Source organism: Hylobates moloch, unplaced genomic scaffold, assembly GCF_009828535.3.
Source record: "Hylobates moloch isolate HMO894 unplaced genomic scaffold, HMol_V3 SCAFFOLD_17, whole genome shotgun sequence".
NCBI classification, from domain to species: Eukaryota; Metazoa; Chordata; class Mammalia; order Primates; family Hylobatidae; genus Hylobates; species Hylobates moloch.
The window spans coordinates 75,042,721-75,065,442 of record NW_026652292.1 but is presented as its reverse complement, the minus strand read 5'-3'; the positions used below and the strand labels follow the sequence as shown (position 1 = coordinate 75,065,442).

Below are 22,722 nucleotides of genomic sequence, written 5' to 3'. Positions count from 1 at the left end.
TGAACCCGGGAGGCGGAGCTTGCAGTGAGCCAAGATCGAGCCACTGCACTCCAGCCTGGGCGACAGAGCGAGACTCCATCTCAAAAAAAAAAAGAAAAAGAAAAAGAAAAAGAATGTAATTCTGGGCCGGGTGCAGTGGCTAATGCCTGTAATCCCAACACTTTGGGAGGCCGAGGTGGGCGGGATCACCTGAGGTCAGGAGTTTGAGACCAGCCTGGCCAATATGGTGAAACCCCGTCTCTGCTAAAAATACAAAAATTATCTGGGTGTGGTGGTGCGCTCCTGTAATCCCAACTACTTGGGAGGCTGAGGCAGGAGAATCGCTTGAACCTGGGAGGCAGAGGTTGCAATGAGCTGAAATCATGCCGCTGCACTCCAGCCTGGGCAACAGAGCAAAACTCTGTCTCAAAAAAAAAAAAAAAAAAAAAAAAAAAAAACGGAATTCTGACTCTGCCACTCCCCCTGGTAAAATTTCTGACATGATTTCCTTTCCGCCTAGAAGAAAATGTAAATGTTTTCCTTCTGTCCATAAGGCTCTGAATGGACTGTCTATTCATATTTCTCCATCCTCATCCCCATTTCTCCCCCAATTGTCTACTCTGTTCTGAGCATAATGAACTCTGTTCCTTTTCTTAAACATGACAAGTTCATTCCCTAGTTTGGAAACACCATTTTTTTTTGACTTGAAAAAAAATGAAACATCATATTTTTTAACCCAAAAGAATGACTGACAAACTGCTGTTATTCCTACTTGGATATTTGACAGATACGTTACTAAAAATGAACAAAGCGAGCCTGACACTTCATGGAAAACAAGGGGCAGTATCTGTTACTGATCACAAAATCAGACTTTGCAAGTGCAAACTGGAATTTGAGGAATCTTGTATCTGCCACTGTAACGTAACAGAAACCCAACATTTACACTTTTCTTATGTGGTGGGTGGTGCAAATGTGATTTTAAAAATATATTACATAATAACATATATCAACAGTGGCAGACCTGTTTATGTCTATTGTCTATTATTTTCCAAGTGATCAATGCATGATGCTGCACAATCCTGCCTGGATAAAAGATAAATTCAAGTACAAGACAGACCAAGGGATTTTAAAGTAGCAGAATATAAAAAGTTCATTGATAGGGCTTTGATTTCGCATGACACCTAAGCTTTAAGATACTACCACTTGTCAAATGTTAATGTGGTATTTTCTCTATATACCTCAATCAAAATAACATATTTTCATTGCATGTCTTTCCAGTCAATAATAATAAAAAATTTTTTTTTGAAATTTAGACCACAAACATGGAGTGAAGTATAAGGAGGAATACCAAGCAAAACATCTGTAAATGTTTTGGTAATTTTAAGCAAGGAGTAACTATTTTAAAAACATAAAACCTTTAGGATGTATAAACATTATGTAAGTAAAATACTAGGCAAAAATAACATATGAAATGGAAAAGAGGTAATCAATGTGAATACAGAATTATAAACTTTTTAGTTGTAATTAATTCTAAAAAACATAACCAAAGTTACAGTTATGGTTAGTAACTTAACAAGAACTTTGAAAGGATGGGTTGCTTTTGATCCAGTAAATTTTTGAGATGAAATATTAATTAAACATTAGCAAGTACATGCCATTTTCCATAACATTTAGATTATGTAGGTGCTAATCCAAAAGCCAAATTTATCTCTAAGTTTACTAAGAAGAACACTACTTCTGATACGTTGGCAATTTTATTCTAATGAGACCAAGGATTGTAGCTTTTTTTTTTTTTTTTTCTGAGATGGAGTTTTGCTTTTGTTGCCCAGGCTGGAGTGCAATGGCATAATCTTGGCTCACTGCAACGTCTGCCTCCTGGGTTCAAGCGACTCTCCTGCCTCAGCTTCCCGAGTAGCTGGAATTACAGGCACCCGCCACCATGCCCAGCTAATTTTTGTGTTTAATAGAGTCAGAGTTTCGCAATGCTGGCCAGGCTGGTCTTGAACTTCTGATCTCAGGCAATCCGCCCACCTCGGCCCCCCAAAGTGCTGGGATTATAGGCGTGAGCCACCATGCCTGGCCAGGATTATAGCTTTTAATGTTGAGCCTAAGGATGTTTGTTGTGAGGGCTTATTTGTATCAAAATATTTGTTGCAGAAAACTGTTTGATCACTTACAGTTTAAATTACCTTAATTGTGATTAGTTATTTTCAGCCATCAATTTATATTTTCAAAAATAGGAATAAAACTAGAGCCATTCCTTGTTTTAAAATGTTATTTTATAAATAAAAATGTTTAACTTTCAAACACAATGAAGAATCTGCACCTTCAGAAATAAAGCATTCTGTTTTTTGTATTGTTTGAAAAGAAAACATGAATTTCAGACTGTTAAAATTTTAGCATGCCATTATTAAAAATATTTAGTATAATCAAAAGAAGACTGATACTGGAATGTATGACTTCCAAGAAAAAGAAAGAAAGGAAAATAAAGGAGAGATTAATCCAGTACACAGCAGGACAAAAAAGTCAATACAAAGCAGGACAAATAGGAGGCACAACATAATATAAAAACAGACCCCACAATATCAGTAATCACGATAAATATCAAGGGTGCAAACTTACCTTTTAAAATCAGATACAGATTGATTTAAAAATTCCAGTTATGTACTGATTGCACTTCTAACATACAATGACAGAGAGAGTAAAAGGATGGAGACCTGTATACCAGGCAGATCCTAACCAGGCGAAAGCCAACAGAGCTGTACTAATACACAATAAAATTGACTTGAGACTTATTTAAATGGCCATAATTAACTTTCAAAGTCGATTGAAGAAATAGGAACATACTCAAGAAGAGAAAATAACTATTTTCGGTATTTCCTATCACTTCGATGGTGTTGCATACATAATAATGTTCAGTGATTATGAATTTTTCATGATATTGTGGCAACTGATTTATTCTTTTTTAACCTTCAGTGCCTTGCCTGGATGTTTTAAAAGTCCTACTTGAAAAAGAGCATTTGGAAACAGCTATGCATTTGTAGTTTGTTCAGAGAATGACTTAGAACAAAACAGAACAAAGAAACAAAAAGAACAAGTTTGCCAAGCAAATTTTCCCTGAAAGCCTGGTTGGATCTTTGTTGAATGAATGAATGAAAGAAATTCTGACTATGTAACTCGCTTTAAGTATTTAATTGATTTTGTTTTAAAATAATCAAAGCAGTTAATCTTTGGAATTTTTTTTCTGAAATAAAACATTACATTCAAGTTTTATAACCCCATGAAATAGGACTCTCCTAACATGGAGAATGGAGGGTCACGGAAATGAAGCCACAAGATAAGGGGAAGAACATTGGGACTAGCATAGTGGAGGTGCACAATAAATTTGAGGGAGAGTAGCCTAATAGAAAAGGCATGGGTTGAAAAACCAAACTGATATCAATAATTACTAATATTTAAAATTCTTATGCGTTATAGATTAAGATCTTAGCACAGTGTCTGATCATGCAACCACTCCATCAAGACTAGCTATTGAGTGTTGCTAATATTGCTAGAGAAACACAGTTCTAGACCTCCCTGTTGTAGCTTATAATAAAGCATTTTATTTTAAGCAAGTCGTCCATAAATATTTATTAGAAAAGTTTAATTTACCCTTATACACAATTAAAAAAAAATTTTATAGGAAAAAGAGCCATCTATTTTAAAGCAAAAAGAAAGCATTGGTGAACAAAAACTAAAAACAAAAACGGAAAAGAAAACATGAGCTACAATCCCAGACTTAGAGAATAACGTTGTTACTACTTTGGAATAGAACCCAAACTGGGGCCTCTTCCAACATGTCAAAATATTTTTTTCTGCCCTGAGATCCACTTGCTTGGGATTCTAATAGTTTAACTTGAATGCATTTATCAACGAATTGAGCCAAATCTGTTTATCAGGCAGTAACTGAACAAGAATAACTGAACTTCTCCAAAATTATTTTCTCATTTGTAAAATAAGTATAATAACATGTGCAACTATGGAGGTGTAAATTTCACTCTGCTGCATGAAGGCCCATACCTGATGCATTAGAGAGCTCATTAGACTGATAATTCTAGGAGTGTGGAGACTGCGTGTTGTTTTCTGCCCACTTAACATTGCCAAGTACTTGTGATCCAGACATTAATTTGTACCCAGTAGAATGAGTATCGGTTCAGTAGCTGATGGAGGAACATCGCAGGCATGCTTAAGCACTGGTTAAGAGAAGGTGGGGTAGTCTCCACTCTGCATTCTTGGGGCCCAGGCCCAATTTTTGGTACAAACCATGTTCTTGGTGGGTGTTTGTTTACTGAAACAGGAACTAATGAAGGCTCAAACATTTCCCCATCCATCCCAGGCTTCTTTCAGCAACCTTGTTTCCTCTGAGATGAGGTGAGATGAGCTGAGAGAAACCTAAGCAACCCCAGTACAGATGATCTACTTATAGCCCTGGGGTGCTTGACTGGACTCATATCTGTGAAGGCCATTTCCATCACTCCATTCCATTCTTCAATTGCTCTTTATTTTTCATTTGGGCATGATTTTATATTTCAAGTTAAGATTCTGGATTTCTCTCTAAGCTATGATTCTGCTTCCCCATCCCTGCAACAAAGCCTCCATAAGTAACACCCCTTCTGGGCCCAGTCAGTCCCTGGACTTTCCTTCTGGATGCTCCGAGTCTTTTCATCTTCATCCACCCAGATCTGACCTTTAGGACTCCCATTCCTGACATTTGATGACTAGGGATTGAGTTCGTTGGGTTTATTTTAGCCCTCTTTGGGCACCTTTTAAATAAAGGAATCTTCTGTTGGGAAACTCATTAGCAAAGTGTATGTGAGGGGAAGTGAATTTATCAGCTTGATTTTCCAGCCTCAGGCCCAGATGGCATAAGGCAGAAGTGATATGAAGGCATGATGGAAGCCAGTGAGGCAACCCATAGGTCTACTGAGGCCATTTGGGTGGAAAGAAGAAAAGAGAATGCAGAAAAAGAAAAAAGGACATTAAAATGTATCAGTTGCCTACTACGTGGCAGGTAGAGGGCCGTGTGTGTGTGTGTGTGTGTGTGTGTGTGTGTGCGCAAATATTATATTAACATGAATATGTCAGTTAACATTACTACTTGAATTTTATGAAAGGGGAAAGGTAAAGCTCAAAGAATTAATTTGTTCAAAGTGATCTTACTGTAAGGAGAGAGAGAGAATTAGGAGCAGGATCAGTAGAGAGCCTCATCCTCCCCACAATACCCTGTGGGCTTTGCTTCCTCCAGGCTTAACCCCCCCCCTCTTTTTTTTTGGCTCAACAAAGAGAGATTCCAGTACTAGATGTCAACACAGAATCTTCATGGCACACAGAGTGAAAAAAGGAAAGACAAATGAATATGATGGCTCTAGTTTGTGCAAAATAACTAATAGTATCAACGCCCACCACTAACAGTCATAGAACTCTGTATTTATATGCCACTTCAGACATCGCCGCAGATGTGATATCCTTCTGATTTTTACTTTACAGTTACTAAGAGGTGTCAGTTTTATTTTCCTCATTTCACAGATTTTTTTCTTGAGACAAATTTGTTTTGCACCCAGTGGATTGGGAAAAATTAAAAGTTTGTCAAAAACAACTGTTGAAGAGGATGGGGAACAATGAGGACTCACACTCTGTTGGTGAGACTAATTAATGTCTACTTCAGAAAACACATCTAGGGCAGTTGAAGAGATGTGCATATCCTAAGACAGAGCAATTTCAGTCTTATGAAGTGAAATGATCACATTTTATACATGGGACAACATCTATACTAATCTTGATAGCATAATAATATTCATAAGAGGAAAAACTAGAAGCCACCTAAGTCATCATATTTAATCATGGAATAAGATTTTTGTCATGGTAACGCAATGGAAATGAGCTAATTCCATCTGCACACATCAGCTCAGTGGCTCTGGGGTTCACAACAGCTAAGTCACAGTGCCGCAATATCACAGTATCATGACTTACCTGTTTATTTTATAATTCTGAAAGTACTCTTACCTCTGTTTTGCACACTGTGGTTGCTTGTCGTGAATGAAGAACTATAAGAAAATATGTTAGAATTCAAAGAATGTTAGTATTTCCCCTTGGTGGTAAAATTCCACTCAGAGGCAAGGTCAATGATAATAGCCTGAAGTCACAGTTATAAAACACTTTATATTTTACTGGATATGCTAGAAGAATCATTTGTTTTGAAAGGCACTAGGAGGCATGTTCTCCTCCTTTCTCAAGCTGGCTATATTAGATGTGGAACAAACTGATCATATAAGTTCTTCTCATGTCTTTTCAGTGAGCACGTATCATTAGTCTTTACTTTTTGAAGCCATGAGTTTAAACTTGCTTTGTAGCTGCAGTCACTATGGAAAACAACATTTTGCTGGTGGGGGCTCATAATCTATAGAAACTATTTACCAATTGAAAGTCAACCATAGAGTGGAAGAAGAATATAGAAATTATTGTATTCCTTCTAGAAATGTGTGCTGAGTAAGAAAACTTAGTGGATTGTGGTAAGAAAAACCCCAAAGAAAAAGAGATTATAAAACTATAAGACAGACAAAATAACAATATGCATTTCTAAATACAAAAATGATATTATCAAGACTGTTCATCAGTGGCTTTTCTTAGCACTCTACTTAATACTTAGCTCTAATTTTCTGGTTCATTTTGTATTGTGGTCAGCATCATCAACATAAGCTCCAGGTGCTACCACAGTAAAATCTAATTACATGAGAGATGCTCTATTCCAAGGACTATGCTATTGACTAAAGCCTCTGGGCTAATTAAATGAAACCTGATCCATTTCTAGTGCCAATGAAATCAACTGAGCATATATCTGGTTTATGTTGTCACCATAAAAGCCTGAGGTCATATGTCTTGCTTTGTGGATAAAAATGCAAGCAGCTCATCCAGCCACCATACTACCCTGTCACTGCCAGTCAGACTGCTACTGAAATTCAAGATTTGACTCTGTTAAAACCAGAATCTTTTTACTAGCAGCCAGTGTACAATTCTGTTAAATGTCTGGGAAAAAATAGGGAATAGCAAAATTTCTCTGCTCTAATAGTTTAGGATTTTTAGAAAATGTTGAAAAGAATAGAAATATCCTCTGAGGATATTCTAGAAGTACATAGTTGATATGAATGTAAGGGGAAAAAATAGAAACAAAATAATGAAAATGCAAATTAAGGCCGGGCACGGTGGCTCACACCTGTAATCCCAGCACTTTGGGAGGCCAAGGTGGGTGGATCACAAGGTCAGGAGATCGAGACTATCTTGGCTAACATGGTGAAATCCCGTCTCTACTAAAAATATAAAAAATTAGCTGGGCATGGTGGCGGGCGCCTGTAGTCCAAGCTACTTGGGAGGCTGAGGCAGGAGAATGGCGTGAACTTGGGAGGCGGAGGTTGCAGTGAGCCGAGATGGTACCACTGCACTCCAGCCTGGGCAACAAGAGCAAAACTCTGTCTCAAAAAAAAAAAAAAAAAAAAAACCACAGAAAGAAAGAAAATAAAAATGATGACTCTTTGGTTTAACAAACATGTGTTGAACACTTACTAGGCACATGGTATGTTCTGGGGAATAGACAATAAAGAAGACATGGCCTCTGCCTGAATGAAGCTTAGTTTATAAAAGAAACACGTCCTTGTATCATAATTATAATGTAGAATAAATGTTGTGGTAAAGGTATGCACAGCATAAGTTTCTGTAGTAGTAAAAGGTCATGTAAATGAAACAAAATTGCTTTCGTTCTCAGGAAAGTCTCTGTGGGAGAAAGATGAACCGAGCTGACCACTGAAGCATGAATAGGAGTAAGGGTGTATTCCAGGCAGGTAGAGCAGCATGTGCAAAGGCCCAGAGGCAAGGAGGCATGGCCTTTTCTGCAAAAGACCAGAAAGCAGTTCCTTCCAGAGGAAAGGGAGGGTGTGGAGATGATCAATGTCATTAGAAGACTAGTGCAATAGTCCAGGCAAAAGTTGATAGTGGCTGGGCCATGCAAGGAGCTAGTCAAATGGGGGAGAAATAAGACACAGTCAACACATGTTTTAAAGATACAATTTTGGGAGCTGAAAATGGATGGGATAGGAAGGGTGACGATGGGAAAGAGAGCTTACTGAGTTTACTGGGATGAAAAGCTTTGCGGAGGATATTATGGGTTTCAGAATGGGACTAGAAATGAAGAGTTCGATTTCCTCCATTATGAGTTTGTGCTGCCTGGGACTTAGCTAAGGAAAACTGCTCACTGGGTCATTAGATACACAGGTCTGGAGCTAAGAGAGGTGATTTGTGGAAGATAGGGATTTGGGAATTATCAACATGGGGTTGAAGTTTGATGCTGGGGATGGATGTGATTATGCAGGCCTTGGAGATAGTAAAGAGACCTTGGATGAACTCTGACGAATACCAATATTTAGAGGTCAGTTTGGGAAAAAGTCCAAGATGAGGAATTAGAAGAAGCAGCAGCCAGTTAAAAGAGGAAGAAAAATCAAGAGTCTTTATTTAATAAATGAAACAAACAAACAAATAAACAAAAGAAGTGAAACCACTCCAAATAACTATTACAGAAAGGAGGCCAACTGGAGAGCTTGTTGTTTTTTCACTATAATATAATGCGTGTATTTTTTCCTTTTAGAAAATTACATTAAGAAAGGGGGCGGGGCATGGTGGCTCATGCCTGTAATCCCAGCACATTTGAGGGCCAAGGTGGGTGAATCACTTGAGCCCAGGAGTTCGAGACTAGCCTGGGCAACATGGTGAGACCCCTTCTCTACAAAAAGTACAACAATTAGCTGGGCATGGTGGCATGTGCCTGTAGTTCCAGCTACTCTGGGGGATGATGTGGGAGGATCGCTTGAGCCCGGGAGGTCAAGGCTGCATTGAGATGTGATTGTGCCACTATAAGACAGAATAAAATCCTGTCCCAAAGAAAAAGAAAGAAGAAAGAAAGAAAGAAGGAAAGAAAGAAAAGAGAAGAGAAGGAGGAAGAGGAGGAGGAGGATATTGTGGTATGGGGAAGAGTTTTGTATTTAAGCTGTTTGGGAATTAAACATCAGATGGTCCCCAAAGCACAATGAAACTACATGTCCTAGTACCCACAGGCCAAGAAATGAGAACAAAGTTACTGAAGGTGCCAAATGGGACCAGGGAAGAAAGTAAAGGAGGGGAAAGGAATAGGGTATGGTGATCATGCTCCTGATATACAGGGCCTGGCAATAGCAATGAGAGTGAATGTTCATTGAGCTCTTGCAACATGCCTGACTCTGCCCTGTTTCTCATGTAAGACAGTGAGGTCGCCCAAGTCACATGGTTCACTGCGGATAAAGTCAGGCAGCCTGGCTTCAGTGGATCCTGCTTATCCACTATTCTGCTCCACCACAAACATGGTACATTCCCAGTAAATAATTAGTGAATCAGTTAAAGGCAGCATTTTAGCCATGGGCAGGCACCAGGGATAGTCAGGATTTATGGGCTGCATTTTTAGACTCAAGTCCTCATGGGCAGCACTGGCTACTGAACAGTGCGTGGTGCTTTGAGGTTTGGGCTTGGCTTCAATGGTAAAGGGCTCAGTCTTTCCCAGCTTCATGTTTTTCATCTGAAGAATGGAGGCAAATTATCTCCTGGATTCATTAAGCTTTAAGCTGGGGTTCCATGGAGGAATATGAGTGTTCCAAGTAGGAAGAGGGTGGAGAGGAGCAAATATGGGGGGAGGGGCTACAGGCAGGAGAGTGGTGTGTGCCAATGCCATGCATTAAGTGGCATTGTGGCTGCTGGCAGGCATCTGATGAGGCTGCAGTGCCGAGAGTGAGAGGAAAGTGGATTGAACTGAGGTCAGAGCCACTGGCCGGAGTGAGATCATGAGGGCCTTACAGCACTAATACTGGAGGCCCTGGATTTTGTTTTAGGGCAGTCACTACTAATTTAGTGACTTTGGTCAATAAATATCCCGCCTGAGCCTTGGCTTCTTTTTTTTTTTTTTTTTGAGATGGAGTGTCGCTCTGTCATCCAGGCTGGAGTGCAGTGGTGTGATCTCGGCTCACTGCAAGCTCCACCTCCCAGGTTCACGGCATTCTCCTGCCTCAGCCTCCCGAGTAGCTGGGACTACAGGCGCCCACCACCACGCTCTGCTAATTTTTTTGTATTTTTAGTAGAGATGGGGTTTCACCGTTTTGGCCAGGATGGTCTCGATCTCCTGACCTCATGATCCACCTGCCTTGGCCTCCCAAAGTGCTGGGATTACAGGCGTGAGCCACTATGCCCTGCCAAGCCTTGGCTTCTTTAACTCTTCAGTTGGGTTGACAGTTGTCACATAATAAGCAGAGCAGGCAGGTTTCTAATCTGATGATGGCATCTTCAACAACACTTGGTCATCTGGCCATAAATTGCTGTTCAGAAGTAACTAAAGCTTTGGTGTGGTCATCAACCCTGAATAGTGTGAAACAACCAACTTTTCCTCCCAGGTTGATTAGCATCCTTTCCCGTTAATCCTATCTGGTTAATATTTAATCCTTAAAATTTCCCAAACTTCTCTAACACTCAATCAATCATTTATAAATTTCCAAAAGAACAACATTATTAACATCAATAACAGCTGTGATTCACAAGTTTCTCTTGAGCCTCATTACTGGGCTTCAGAAACAAAGACTTTTGTTTCTCAAAAAGTCTTCCTGATCATCTATCTGAAACAGCACATGGCCTGACCCCCAGCCTCAGACCTAAGAAAGGATTCCTGGCTCCTTACCTGCTAATGGCAAGTGGAATCTCTTGAGTATTTTGGTTTTGTAACAGATGAGTTGATTCAGGCTTCCTCTGGTTATGAGGAACTATATAAAACAGTGACATAATTTGGTCAGGTTGCAAAAGAAAAACAATTGAGAACCGTTAGAAGTCCACTGGAACTACTATAATTTCCTCCAAGTAGTCTCTGATTATTAGAAGGGGGCTCTTGATGGTCAGTGGAAACTATAACTCATGTATTCTACAACTCTTCTGGCTCCTGAGAATGACTTTTTCTCTGAGGTTATAAAAATCACTTTTAATATTTACAAGCTAGAACACATCATTGAACCTCCCAGAAATACCAAATATTACATTGGAAGGTATTTAGGGATTATTCTGGACCCGTAATTTTAAAAGATTTTTAGCTTCCTCCTCATTCGTTCGTTCATTCATTCATTCATTCATTCATTTATATCATTCGACAAACATTTACTGAATAGCTACTATGGGATAAGTACTCTGCCAGAGTCTGGGAATACAGTGGAGAAGAAGACAGACATGGTTCTTACATTCTAATGAAAGGAAACAGAAAATAAGCATCCAAGTAAGTCGACAAGAACATTTCTATTCGGCAGTACAGATGATATAAAGGAAATAAAGTACTACTTTGGGATACAGAGTGACTATACGTATGGCTAAAAAAGACCCTTCTGAGAGACGGCATTTGAGCTGAGATCTTAACAAGAAGGAAGTTAAATGAAAGGACTGTTCTGGCTGATGGAGGAGATTGGGGTGCCCAGCTCGTCATGGCACTTGTATTCTCACGCCCTCCTCTGACAGGGCAGGTGAGCTCCTAGGGTTCTGATGTAGACCAGCAGTCCCTACCTGGGTTCCAACCAGGGATACAGTTTCTCAATCTTTTCCCCCCTCGATCATCAAGTTTTTAAAAGTTCTGCCAACCATACAATCTGGAGTTATTTAGTAATTACACATGCAATTTATGTTACTGCTTTTTATTTTCTTTTCATCACAGATAGATTTAGCTAGCCATCCAGAATTGCCAAGGGCACATCATAATACTATGATATAAAATCTCCTAAAACACTCTCCCAGCTGTGACCATAAGTAATAAAGCTAAGGGTGCATACAGGCACCGACATGTTTTAATTGTGCTTGTTGCTCTGCACTCTGCCCAAGGTTCATCACAAACTGGATACCTTTGATCGAAGGACTGTGATTACTTGAAATGTGAGTCAGTGACTGGTCCATGAATCATGCATCCCATAAAATCATTTCATGTCATCAATAGCCACCCAGAGTATCTGCCCCTCTTGAGCTGAACAATGCCACATTGTTGTGTTAATAATCATTGTTGTGTTGCCTGATGAAACAGTACCTGAACATTTTAGTTAGGATGTTGAGCTGTATTGTTGGAAAGGGCATGGTTTCAGTTAGGTTTGTGAATTATTTAGGCTTGCCAACAACTCCTACTTCTCCATCAGGGACCCACGGGGAATCCATAAACCCAAGTTAGGCCTCACTTCAAGTTTAGCTTTGTCAATATGCAGAGAAGAGCAGAGCTGAGCCTCACAGAGGAAATGCAACTTGACCAAAACCACTCAGTGATTTGGTGGCAGGCCTCTGAAATCCCAACCTAATGTTGCTCTGTTGAACCATACTGTCTTTTGCGAACTCTTTGGGCTGTGATGCAGGCCCTTTGGCTCTGGACATAATTCATCATTCTACAAGAATGGAGAACAGTATTTCACAGGTGAATATGAAAGTACTACCTGCTTAGCATCCTGCCATTTAGGATATGAGTGACTGTTGGACTGCATGCTTGCATAACGACACCAACACTGTAGAGGTATGGGCATGTGTGTACATGTATGTGTGTGTGTGCATGAAAGAGCCACATGTGTGTGTGCATGGGTGACATCAGAGGCAGAGATCCCAAGAGCTTCTTTGGAGCAAGGGACTAGTTATGTCTTTCCAAAGTGGCAGAGGGTGACAGTGTAATGCCTTTTGGATAGTAGCATATGGCTAAAGAAAGACGTCTGGCCTATCCTGGATTTAAATCACCCTATTTAGACTAGAGGACTCTGAGGTCCTGGGGATGTATGTGTGTGCATCAGGATCACGTCATCATGCACACACATACATCCCCATCCCAGGCTTCCAAACAATCAATCCTTTTTAATAACCATGAGCACTGTAGATCTAGAAAGAGAACCTAGTCTATGAGTATTAGGGTAAGAAAACAAATATAAACAATTCACCTTTTTCTGCTTCAAGGACCTGTATTGAATTAAAAAAAATAACATTTACTGACTCTTGATGACAGAGAATTTAATATAATACCATGTGTGTTTTTAGAGCATTTGGTTGGTAGACTTTTGGTAAAATTTTTGTTAGCATCGTTCGTATTTTTTAAAAAATCTACAAATAATTCTTCATAAAACTAAACAAAAATCAAAATTTTGTAATCAATGTGTGAAGGAACAGACAAGTCCACAGTCTGCTGATGGAACTATCCATTGCTTTGACTCTTTTAGAAAGGAATTTACCATAATTATCAAAAACCTTAGAAATACTCTTATTCTTATCTCAATAATTTCATTGATGAGATTCCTTTTCTAAAATACAACCTGAAATCTGAACCAAGTTCTATGCACAAAGATGTTCATTGCATCATTACTTTTACAGAGTTAAATCACTGGAAACAATCTACGTGCCCAGATAACTGAAAATTGTTAATTTTGGTGCTATACTCACTTATTGGAATATTATAAAGACATTGTAAGTATTTATGTAGAGAATGAAATAAGATTATACTATAAGTATGCATCCATGTTACATTAAAAGTTTGGAATAAAAACTGGACCCATGATATATTTTTATGCGATTATATTTTATATCCATGTATATTTGTGTGTATGCAGAAAAAATGATTTGAAGTAATATGATAAAATATTAATAAAGGTTGTACTTAAGCAATAAGGTTACGGTTAATTTTTTTCTTTATACTTGCTCTGAAATTTCTGTTTTTAAAAATAAGCATGGAAATATTCACGTTATCCTTTTTAAATGTAGCCATTTATCTTCCCAAACATTTTCTTTCTCTTTCTTCCTTATGGTGGTAGAATTCTTGATCACCCTTCATTATGAAAATCTTCATGCTTATTGGGCTTGTATCTTTGGGCCCTATTCTACTCTATCCTTGAAGAAGCAAAAAGCATTACAGTAGGTACGGTGTTTGCTGCAGTATTTATTTAACTGCAAATACTTTTATGAAGTCCATTTATATATTGCATCAGTTGAAGAAGACCTCAGGTATCATTTAGATAAGAACTGCTTTAACCAGGGGGATGAAAGAGATCATTGAATGGCCTAGTGAGGTCCATGAACCTTCCGCAATGAAAAGCTAAATTTTTTTCTCTATAAGTTTGTGCGTATATTTTTTCTTTTTTCTTTTTTTTTTTTTTTGAGACGGAGTCTCACTCTGTCGCCCAGGCTGGAGTGCAGTGGCGCAATCTCGGCTCACTGCAAGCTCCGCCTCCCAGGTTCACGCCATTCTCCTGCTTCAGCCTCTCCGAGTAGCCGGGAGTACAGGCGCCCGCCACCACGCCCGGCTAATTTTTTGTATTTTTAGTAGAGACGGGGTTTCACCGTGGTCTCGATCTCCTGACCTCGTGATCCGCCCGCCTTGGCTTCCCAAAGTGCTGGGATTACAAGCGTGAGCCACCGTGCCCGGCCTATTTTTTCTTTTTCTGGGGAGAGAAAGGTTTATTATACCTTTCATCAAATTTTCTAACTGGTGTGAGGTCCATTAAATGTTAAAAACAGTTAGTTTACAGATGAGATCCCAAAGGGTCATGCCATTCTCCTAGATTCGTGCAGTCATCTGAAGGCTAAACTAACCCTGAGCCCAGCTCTCCTGATTCATAGTTGCTTCATAGATAAGAAACTTTTGGCAGCAAATTGCTTAGAGAGGCATTGTATGCCTCCCTCTGAAGCTAGCCAACAAAGAAGGCTTTTTATTTCAAAGACTTTGGCATTCCCTAGGATTCTGGAAAGAGGACATACATTTCATTATGGACAGAAAATCAAAGAAAATCTATAGGCTAAGTAAAAAGAGTAATGAATCCATTCTAGTGAGTGGTTTGAAAGTATCCCTACTGCGTCTCACCAAGGACTTTGAACTTGGCTGTTCAAAGTGCTCAATCGGATGCAGCGATTGCTCTCAGGCTTGTCAAAGTGGAGAGGAAGAAGAGATGCGAACAGTGCAGAGAAGCCCTCTATCCGGGGGAGCAGTTGTTTTTTTTAATTGAGACCAACCAACTTTTGGTTTGAGGGCTCTGAACTTAAAATCAAATGTAGTTAGAAAAGTAGCATGAAGTCGCTCATTTTTCTTCTGTAACTTTTTTATTGTTAGAAAATAAACATAGTCAAGTTAAATAGTAGTATCTCTTTTATTACCTCTCTCCCTTTCTCCTTCTTTTTTTCTTTTCCTTTTTCCTCCCTCCTTCCCTTTTCCTTCCTCCCTTTCTTTCACCTTCTCTACCCCCTCCTTTCATTCCTTCCTTCCGTATTCTTTTTAGTTATTTTAGTTCAGAGCTATTTCTGTAATTTTTTTAAGGCAGAGAGACACGGCGGTGGGGAAGACACCTAGATTTGGGATTTCCAGGACTGGCCCGATCTCCTGCTGGGTGTGAGGACTCTGGCCAAGTTTGCTGCCTCTCTGGGGTTTCATTTTTCTCTTAGGGCTTTGTGAGTACCAAATGAGACAATGAGTCTTTCCTTTCTCTGAAAACTATAAAATGCCATATGAATTTGAGCAGAGGGAGGTAGCACATAAAAGATTCTAGTCCACAAGACAGTGTTCAAGCAAGCATTGAGTGCAGGCACAAGCACCGCTTGCCCCTTTTGTGATGAAGAAATGGTCTTGAATCTCAGCCCAAACAAGCAATGGGGAAGTGTCTTGGCAAAAGATAAGGAGCAATAATGTGTTTTTCCATTAGACCTTCTTGTTCTTTAGATGATATCAACTTCTAGCAGAACGCCAACTAAAGTTACAAAGAAAACAAACAGTCCTGCACATTTCCTGCCATCTAAGGCTGACCCCCCATCTCCCAATTCCTTTTTGCTTGTTTGTGATTGGAGGGCCTACTGTCCTCTCAGACTGACCAAAGTGTTATGATTTGCGGTCATCGTGAGCAGCACCCAACTACTACTCGAGATACCCAGGCCTAGCTTACAGGAAGCAGGGGATGGAGTCCTGGATTCAGGCGCCTTGAATGTGTGGGCTCCCCCAGCAGCTGAGCATCACCCCAGCCTGCTCCTTCCAGGTGACACTAAGGAAGTGCAATGGCTCCCAGAAGAGCATGAGCCTGGTGAAGTCCTCAGTGGAACCAGAACTGTTCTTCTCATCAAGTGGTTATGTATGTTATCTTTCTTGGCACGATTGTCTTGTGGATTAGGGAGATTAGGGGTAATAAATGTCTTGTTTGAGTGACAAGCTGGAAATGTGACTTTTTGATTTTAACATTCTCATAAAACCAACAAATGAAAAAGAAAGCAAGGAAAGAAATTCACGTCTACTATATAGATAAGAGCATAGATCAAACACAAAGACAAGAGCAAAATTCCTTAGAGTCCAGTGGGAGTGAGGTGAGGCCACTTGTGTTGTTGGACAGTCTTCATCAGTCATGGTGACCCCACTATCCTCGTAGGGAACTTTGTCTTTGGGCACTGAAGGGAGTCAATACCCTTGGAAGGCTCTACTACAGCTTTATCTCACATGCCTTTTATGCCATTTATTGAGCCTCCACTGGTCACCTGGCCATTTGTGCACTACTTACTTTTGACTTTATCACATCAACTTTGCACAGAAATGTACCTATCCCTCTTTTATTTTATTTTTATTTATTTAATTAATTTATTTATTTTGAGACAGAGTTTCGCTCTTGTTGCCCAGGCTGGAGTACAATGGCATGATCTTGGCTCACTGCAACCTCTGCCTCCCGGGTTCAAGTGATTCTCCTGCCTCAGCCTCCTGAGTAGCATGGCTGGGATTACAGGCATGCACCACCACACCTGGCTAATTTTGCATTTTTAGTAGAGATGGGGTTTCTCCATGTTGGTCAGGCTGGTCTTGAACCCCTGACTTCAGGTTATCCACCCACCTCGGCCTCCCAAAGTGCTGGGATTACAGCCGTGAGCCACTGCACCTGGCCCCCATCCCTATTTTATGGCTGAGGAAACAGAAACTGGGGTGAGTAAGAGCATTTTCTGAAGTTCGCAAAGCGAGTAGGTGGCATGGCAGGATTCCCACCCAGGTCTCGTGCAACTTTGAATCTCATATTCCTTCTACTTTGCATTCCTGTATTTCTTATGAAGGACAAATAGCAAAGCACAATACCATTTCTAACACTTAATTTCTGTAATGCTGGAGGCTGGAAGCCATCAGTCAATACTGTATATCTTCCATGTGGAACTGGGCACGTTCTTCCTATAACCAATGAACCCTGAATGACCATGGTGGCCAAACAGGATCTTGGTTTAAAATCTGGAGCTAAGCTTGTTTTGCTTTGGCTTTCTTATCTTTAAAATAGAGATACTAATGCATTTTGAGCATAGCTATTGTGAGAATTAAGTGTAAGTATCTGAAGCAAATAGAATCTTGCCTATTGCAGATATTTAATGCCTCAAAATTCCCCTCTTTGCTTCCAAGGATAAAATTGCTACTTACCTCACTTAAGTCCCTTAAGCTTATCTGACTGCAAGAAAAAGAAATACGGTGTTACATAAAACACAGTTCATAATGACCAAGATAAAATCATTCCGAGCCTACAAACCTTTGATTACACTTTCATTGCCAAATCAACAGCCCATAGACCAGTGTGATATTTATCACTCTTCCATAAAACTAAAGCCAGGTTATTTTTCTCATAATTTTCTAAGGAAAAGACAAAGTTAAGAGCCAAAATAAAAGGTGGTGATAGAAAGGACATGAATAAACTTGCATCTCATTTTGGGAGAAATTAAAAAAATCATCATTTCTCCTGACATTTGATTTCGTACGTCAAGTTTCATTAGCACAGTCAGACCTATTATTAACTTGGTTTTAAAGCTCTTAGTTTTTTACTTTGAGGGAACATAAAGAGTTTTCAATATGAAGCTGTCAGGTGCAGTGGGATCTCAGGAAAGCAAATGTAAGAGAAAGAATAGATCTGAGACAGGAAAAAAACATAAAATTGAATGGTAGAGAAAAAATCCAACATGGAATTGAATAATGTGAATTTTGGAAAGGTCCCTGACTAAACTTCAAGTTTTTCATTTTATTGGCAAGTCAATTAACTTCTCTAAACCTCACTTTTTTTCATCTGCAAAATGGCAACAAGAGTGCTCGTGAGCGTTAATGTGAGAATTGCTAGAAATAAAAAGTAACAATGTTGGGGCCCCGTGCAGTGGCTCATGCCTGCGATCCCCGCACTTTGGGAGGCTGAGGCAGGCTGATCACTTGAGCTCAGGAGTTCCAGACCAGCCTGGCCAACATGGTAAAAGCCTGTCTCTACTAAAAATACAAAAATTAGCCGGGTGTGATGACACATGCCTGTAGTCCCAGCTACTCGGGAGGCTGAGGCAGGAGAGTAGCTTGAGCCCAGGAAGTGGAGAGATTGCTGTGAGCTGAGATCATCCACTGCACTCCAGCCTGGGTGACAGAGCGTGACTCCATCTCAAAAACAAAAAAAAAAAACAAAAAAAAACAATGTTGGGCATTCAGTGTGCATTGTTGTCCAAATGTGGCCAAAGTTTGGTGAAGAAACTATGAAGGGAGTGGAGTGAGGCTATATGTTCCACTTCCCCAGCTCTGTCAGTGAAAACACTGGATCTGAAGAATATGGGAATATTAAGTGTGCAACACTGATCACAGTTGAAGGCTATTGATCTAGAGTTTTAGGAGTCAGGCTGTATCAGGATTCCAGAAACGCACAGTGTTCAGATGCTAGATCCTGGTCTCAGATCTGCAAGCAACAGGCAACTGTACCAAGGTTCCACGGTTTTAGCCTCTTACATCTTACCCCCTCCCTCCCGCTTTTCGTTGGAAACCTGAGAAGACAAAGAGATTTGAATAGAGGTAATGAAGTAGAACAAACACCCAGACTATTAATTATTTTGGGGTTAAAATGTGGCTAATCTCAGTATTTAATGTTGAAGCCGGCGTATTAAGGATACTGAAAGATTGGCTGTAGGGCTTCAATTTAAAATGCAGATTTGAAGTTACAGGTGTCAAGATGTGTTTGTTTCCATTTTAACGAGTTTGAACTGTTTAAGATAAATTAAAATTTTCTATATTTATACATTTACTTTCTTGAATTACAGAAATTGTTAAAGTTTTGCTGGCTAGCATTTAAACCTACCCTGTCAACATTAGAAGTACTTAAAAATCAAAGAAATTAAATTTATAAAGATATTTCAAATATTTAAGGAGATTTAAATGAGTTCGCTAAACAGTTTTACTAAGATTCTTTAACCTATTTAACTTGAGTTGGTTGAACATTTGTTGAAGACTAAGCAGAGTGATTGTCTTTCTGTTTGGATAAAATCACTTGATTTATAAATAGAGCAGTACACTTTATAGATGGAAATCTGAGGCTTCAGGAAAGCTCGGGTTTGGAATTTGCAGCTTTAATAAATGGAATTTTAACTGAGAACCCAAGTGATTGTAAGAAGGCATTTCTGTGCAGACCAGAGTTTCTTACTCTTCGAGAGCTTTGAACACATGTGTGTCCAAGTTCTGTCTGCTGAAGCTGGCCAAAAAAACCACGGTCATTAATTTTTTTCACATTTTTTCCTATGCATAAGAGGTCCTCATTATAAATGTAAAGATATTACCTTTTACTATAAATATAGGCCTCTCTGGGAATCCCTTAGTTTTTGGCTTAGTTTTAAATAAATTGAAGTTGATTCTTGCTCTGTCATCCGTGGGCTCTGTCACCCTGGATAAGCTAAATTCTCTCTCTGAAGCTTAGTTTTCCCACCTGTAAAATTGATAAATTTAGACAGTAGTGAAGAGAATTGTTGAAGATTCTAATGAAAGAATGTGACGTGAAAGCTATTTGGAGTGAAATAACACTCTACATTTGCAGAACATTTTAATGTTCACATTTGCTTTGAAATTAAACTTTTTATCCTGAGATAAAATTATGGATTTTTTATCCTTAGATAGAATTATGGATTCCCATGCAGTTGTAAGAAATAATACAGAGAGTTCCTATGTGCCCTATACCCAGTTTCCCCCAATGGCAACAACTTGGAAAACAATAATAATAATGATTATACTTTAAAATCAATAGTTTCCATTCATAAATACAAATTTGTATATCTCTATAACCATACTTTCTCTTTTAAAAGACCACGGTTTCTTGATATCTATAAAGATTTTTTGTTTTCACTTCCCAAATCATCAGAGCATATATTTTTGTGACAGAAATTGTTTGAATTGATGTGATGCCAGCATTGCTGGTTGTAAAGAGAAAACTGGCTGGCCGTGTTGCCTCACACCTGTAAACCCAGCACTTTGAGAGGACAAGGTGGGCAGACTGCCTGAGGCCAGGAGTTTGAGACCAGCCTGGACAGGAGTGTTAGAGAGACCCCTGTCTCTACTTAAAAAAAAGAAAGAGAAAGAAAGAAAGAAAAAGACAGACAATGGAAAGCCATAGTTAGGCAAGTGGGTGTTTTGTTTCTTAAATATTGGGTGCTTCATTTAAATTATATTTTGACTGAACCTTGCACCTTGGGCCATTGAGTTTACTGAAGCTTAAAAGACATATGGGACAATGAACCCTCGATTTCTTAATTTTAATCAGTAAATTGTAGATAGTAATTTTTTTACAGTGCTGTTGTGTGACTAAATGAATTAATACATGTAACACCCCAAACCAGGCCTGGTGTGTAGTTACGACTCGGAAAATGTTGTTGGTTACTCTTGCTGTTACTCAGGATGATTTTATTTGGTGCATGGACCACGGTATTAAAATTGCAATGGATTCATAGCAGAAAAGTTATTCCCTTTTTAATTGTCTTTCAGATTATGTCAAAGAGAAAGGCTCAGTGCAGTGGTTAGTAGATATGAAACACCTTTCTAATATTTGCTTACCTTCCCTTTTATCAGAGGTAAAATTCCCCAGAGCTCAAAGTTTTGGTTTGAAGCTACCTGTATTGAAGTTATTTATAATAATTATATGTCTTTCTTTTAAGTAAATTTATTTAAGTTGAAAAAAATGAGCAGAGCGGAAAAAATAATTAAGTACATGGATATTGTAAAAATCATAATAATGGTACATAAGTGGTTGAGAATGTCCAACCAACACTCTCCAAACTTGGAAGTTCTCTTCTGGTTTTGAGTTGTCAATGAATGACTGGGGTGACATTTTCCTTTACTGAAGTGCTTCAATTCAGTAATTGTTTTGTGAAACCAAGGCTTAGCTTTAAAAAAGAGAATAGCAGAGCTGGCAGAGACAAATGGGGCCTGAAACACAATAGCTGGAACCACAAAGGCCATCCAGGGTGAGAACAGCCCGCTGCAAAGGGCTGCAGCTGTCTAACTGCCTGCCATTGATACAGTTGATTGCCAGATGTAAATCATGGCTTCTGTCTTAGGGAAGGCAATTCATCTTACTCACAGTGCCTTACCAACAGCTGGCAGAGACAGAGCAGGCACTGTCCTGCATGGTCGGCTGCAGAAGCTCTGATTGCCAATGTTCTTTATGTTTTCGGAGCAATATCCTTCTGTGGTTGATTACATGGGACTTGGGCATCACTAATGATGATATTACCACCCGTGTGGGCCCTGTTAAATATGAATTTGAAAGCACATCTCTCCTTCAGAAGCAAAGCCATCTCATTTATCATGGTATCCCTGGTGTCTCCTACGGGGCTGTGCAGGTTTTTGCCCTATCAATAGTCAAATGTCAACCCTGTGACTTTAAGTTACCTAACTTCTCTGAAGTGTGGTGACCTTAGGTGCCCAGTGAATATGGAAGTACTATTTACTGGGCACATGCGCCATCCACTGGGCTTGGTACTTTACTCTTCTGAGGCTTAGGAAGCCATAGTTTACAGGGCTGCTGGAAAAATTCAATAAGAGAAAATATAATTACTCTCTTGAGGTGTTTTGGTGAAGAGATCCAGCACAATTCTCATCACATCTAAAAATGATTAAATAAAAGTAAACTGTAACTACAGGAACCCCAGAGATATCAAATGCCAATTTCTAAAGATGTCAACACCACCAAGACAGTGACCCAATAGACCGGTGTGGTTTGGGCGCACAGAAGGACGCATTTGGCAATCGAGTGAGCATTATGTTAGACTCTGGAAACTCAGGCATAGATAAGGCTTAAATACCTTCAAAGCTTTTATGGCAGATATATTCCTTGAACTTGGTTCCTTCTGGGTTCTTAGCCCTGTCTGCATATTAGCTTCACCTGGGGGAGCCTTAAAAATTCTGATGCCCAAGTCCCACTTCAGAGCAATTAAAATAGATACTGGGGATAGTAATTTAAAATAAGCTTTCTAATTATTTTAGTGTAAAGCCAGGATGATAACCACTGTATTAGAAAATACAGCCTCTGGCTGGGCACGGTAGCTCACGTCTGTAATCCCAGCACTTTGGGAGGCAGAGGCGGGCAGATCACCTGAGGTCAGGAGGTCGAGACCAGCCTGACCAACATGGTAAAACCTCATCTCTACTAAAAATACAAAAATTAGCTAAGTGTGGTGCCATGCAGCTGTAATCCCAGCTACTTAGGAGGTTGAATCAGGAGAATCACTTGAACCCGGGAGGCAGAAGTTGCAGTGAGCTGAGATCACATCACTGCACTCCAGCCTGGGCAATAAAGTGAGATTCCATCTCAATAAAAAAAATACAGCCTCTATTTCTAGAAAAATACAGAGTTATGGATTCTGGATACCTAATTCTGC

The 22,722-nt window shown here is 39.5% G+C and overlaps 1 protein-coding gene across 1 annotated transcript in view; it reads right to left on the bottom strand.

The window, feature by feature from the left end:
- The window catches only part of CLNK (cytokine dependent hematopoietic cell linker), a 201,551-nt gene that overhangs the window by 32,399 nt on the left and 146,430 nt on the right, over nucleotides 1-22,722 (bottom strand). Inside the window, exons 12-15 of the mRNA XM_032135391.2 lie at nucleotides 17,486-17,513; nucleotides 13,014-13,032; nucleotides 10,757-10,838; nucleotides 6,022-6,062 (exon numbers count right to left, since the gene is read on the bottom strand). Coding sequence (XP_031991282.1) covers nucleotides 6,022-6,062; nucleotides 10,757-10,838; nucleotides 13,014-13,032; nucleotides 17,486-17,513 — 170 coding nt within the window. The remainder of the gene's footprint in view (nucleotides 1-6,021; nucleotides 6,063-10,756; nucleotides 10,839-13,013; nucleotides 13,033-17,485; nucleotides 17,514-22,722) is intronic.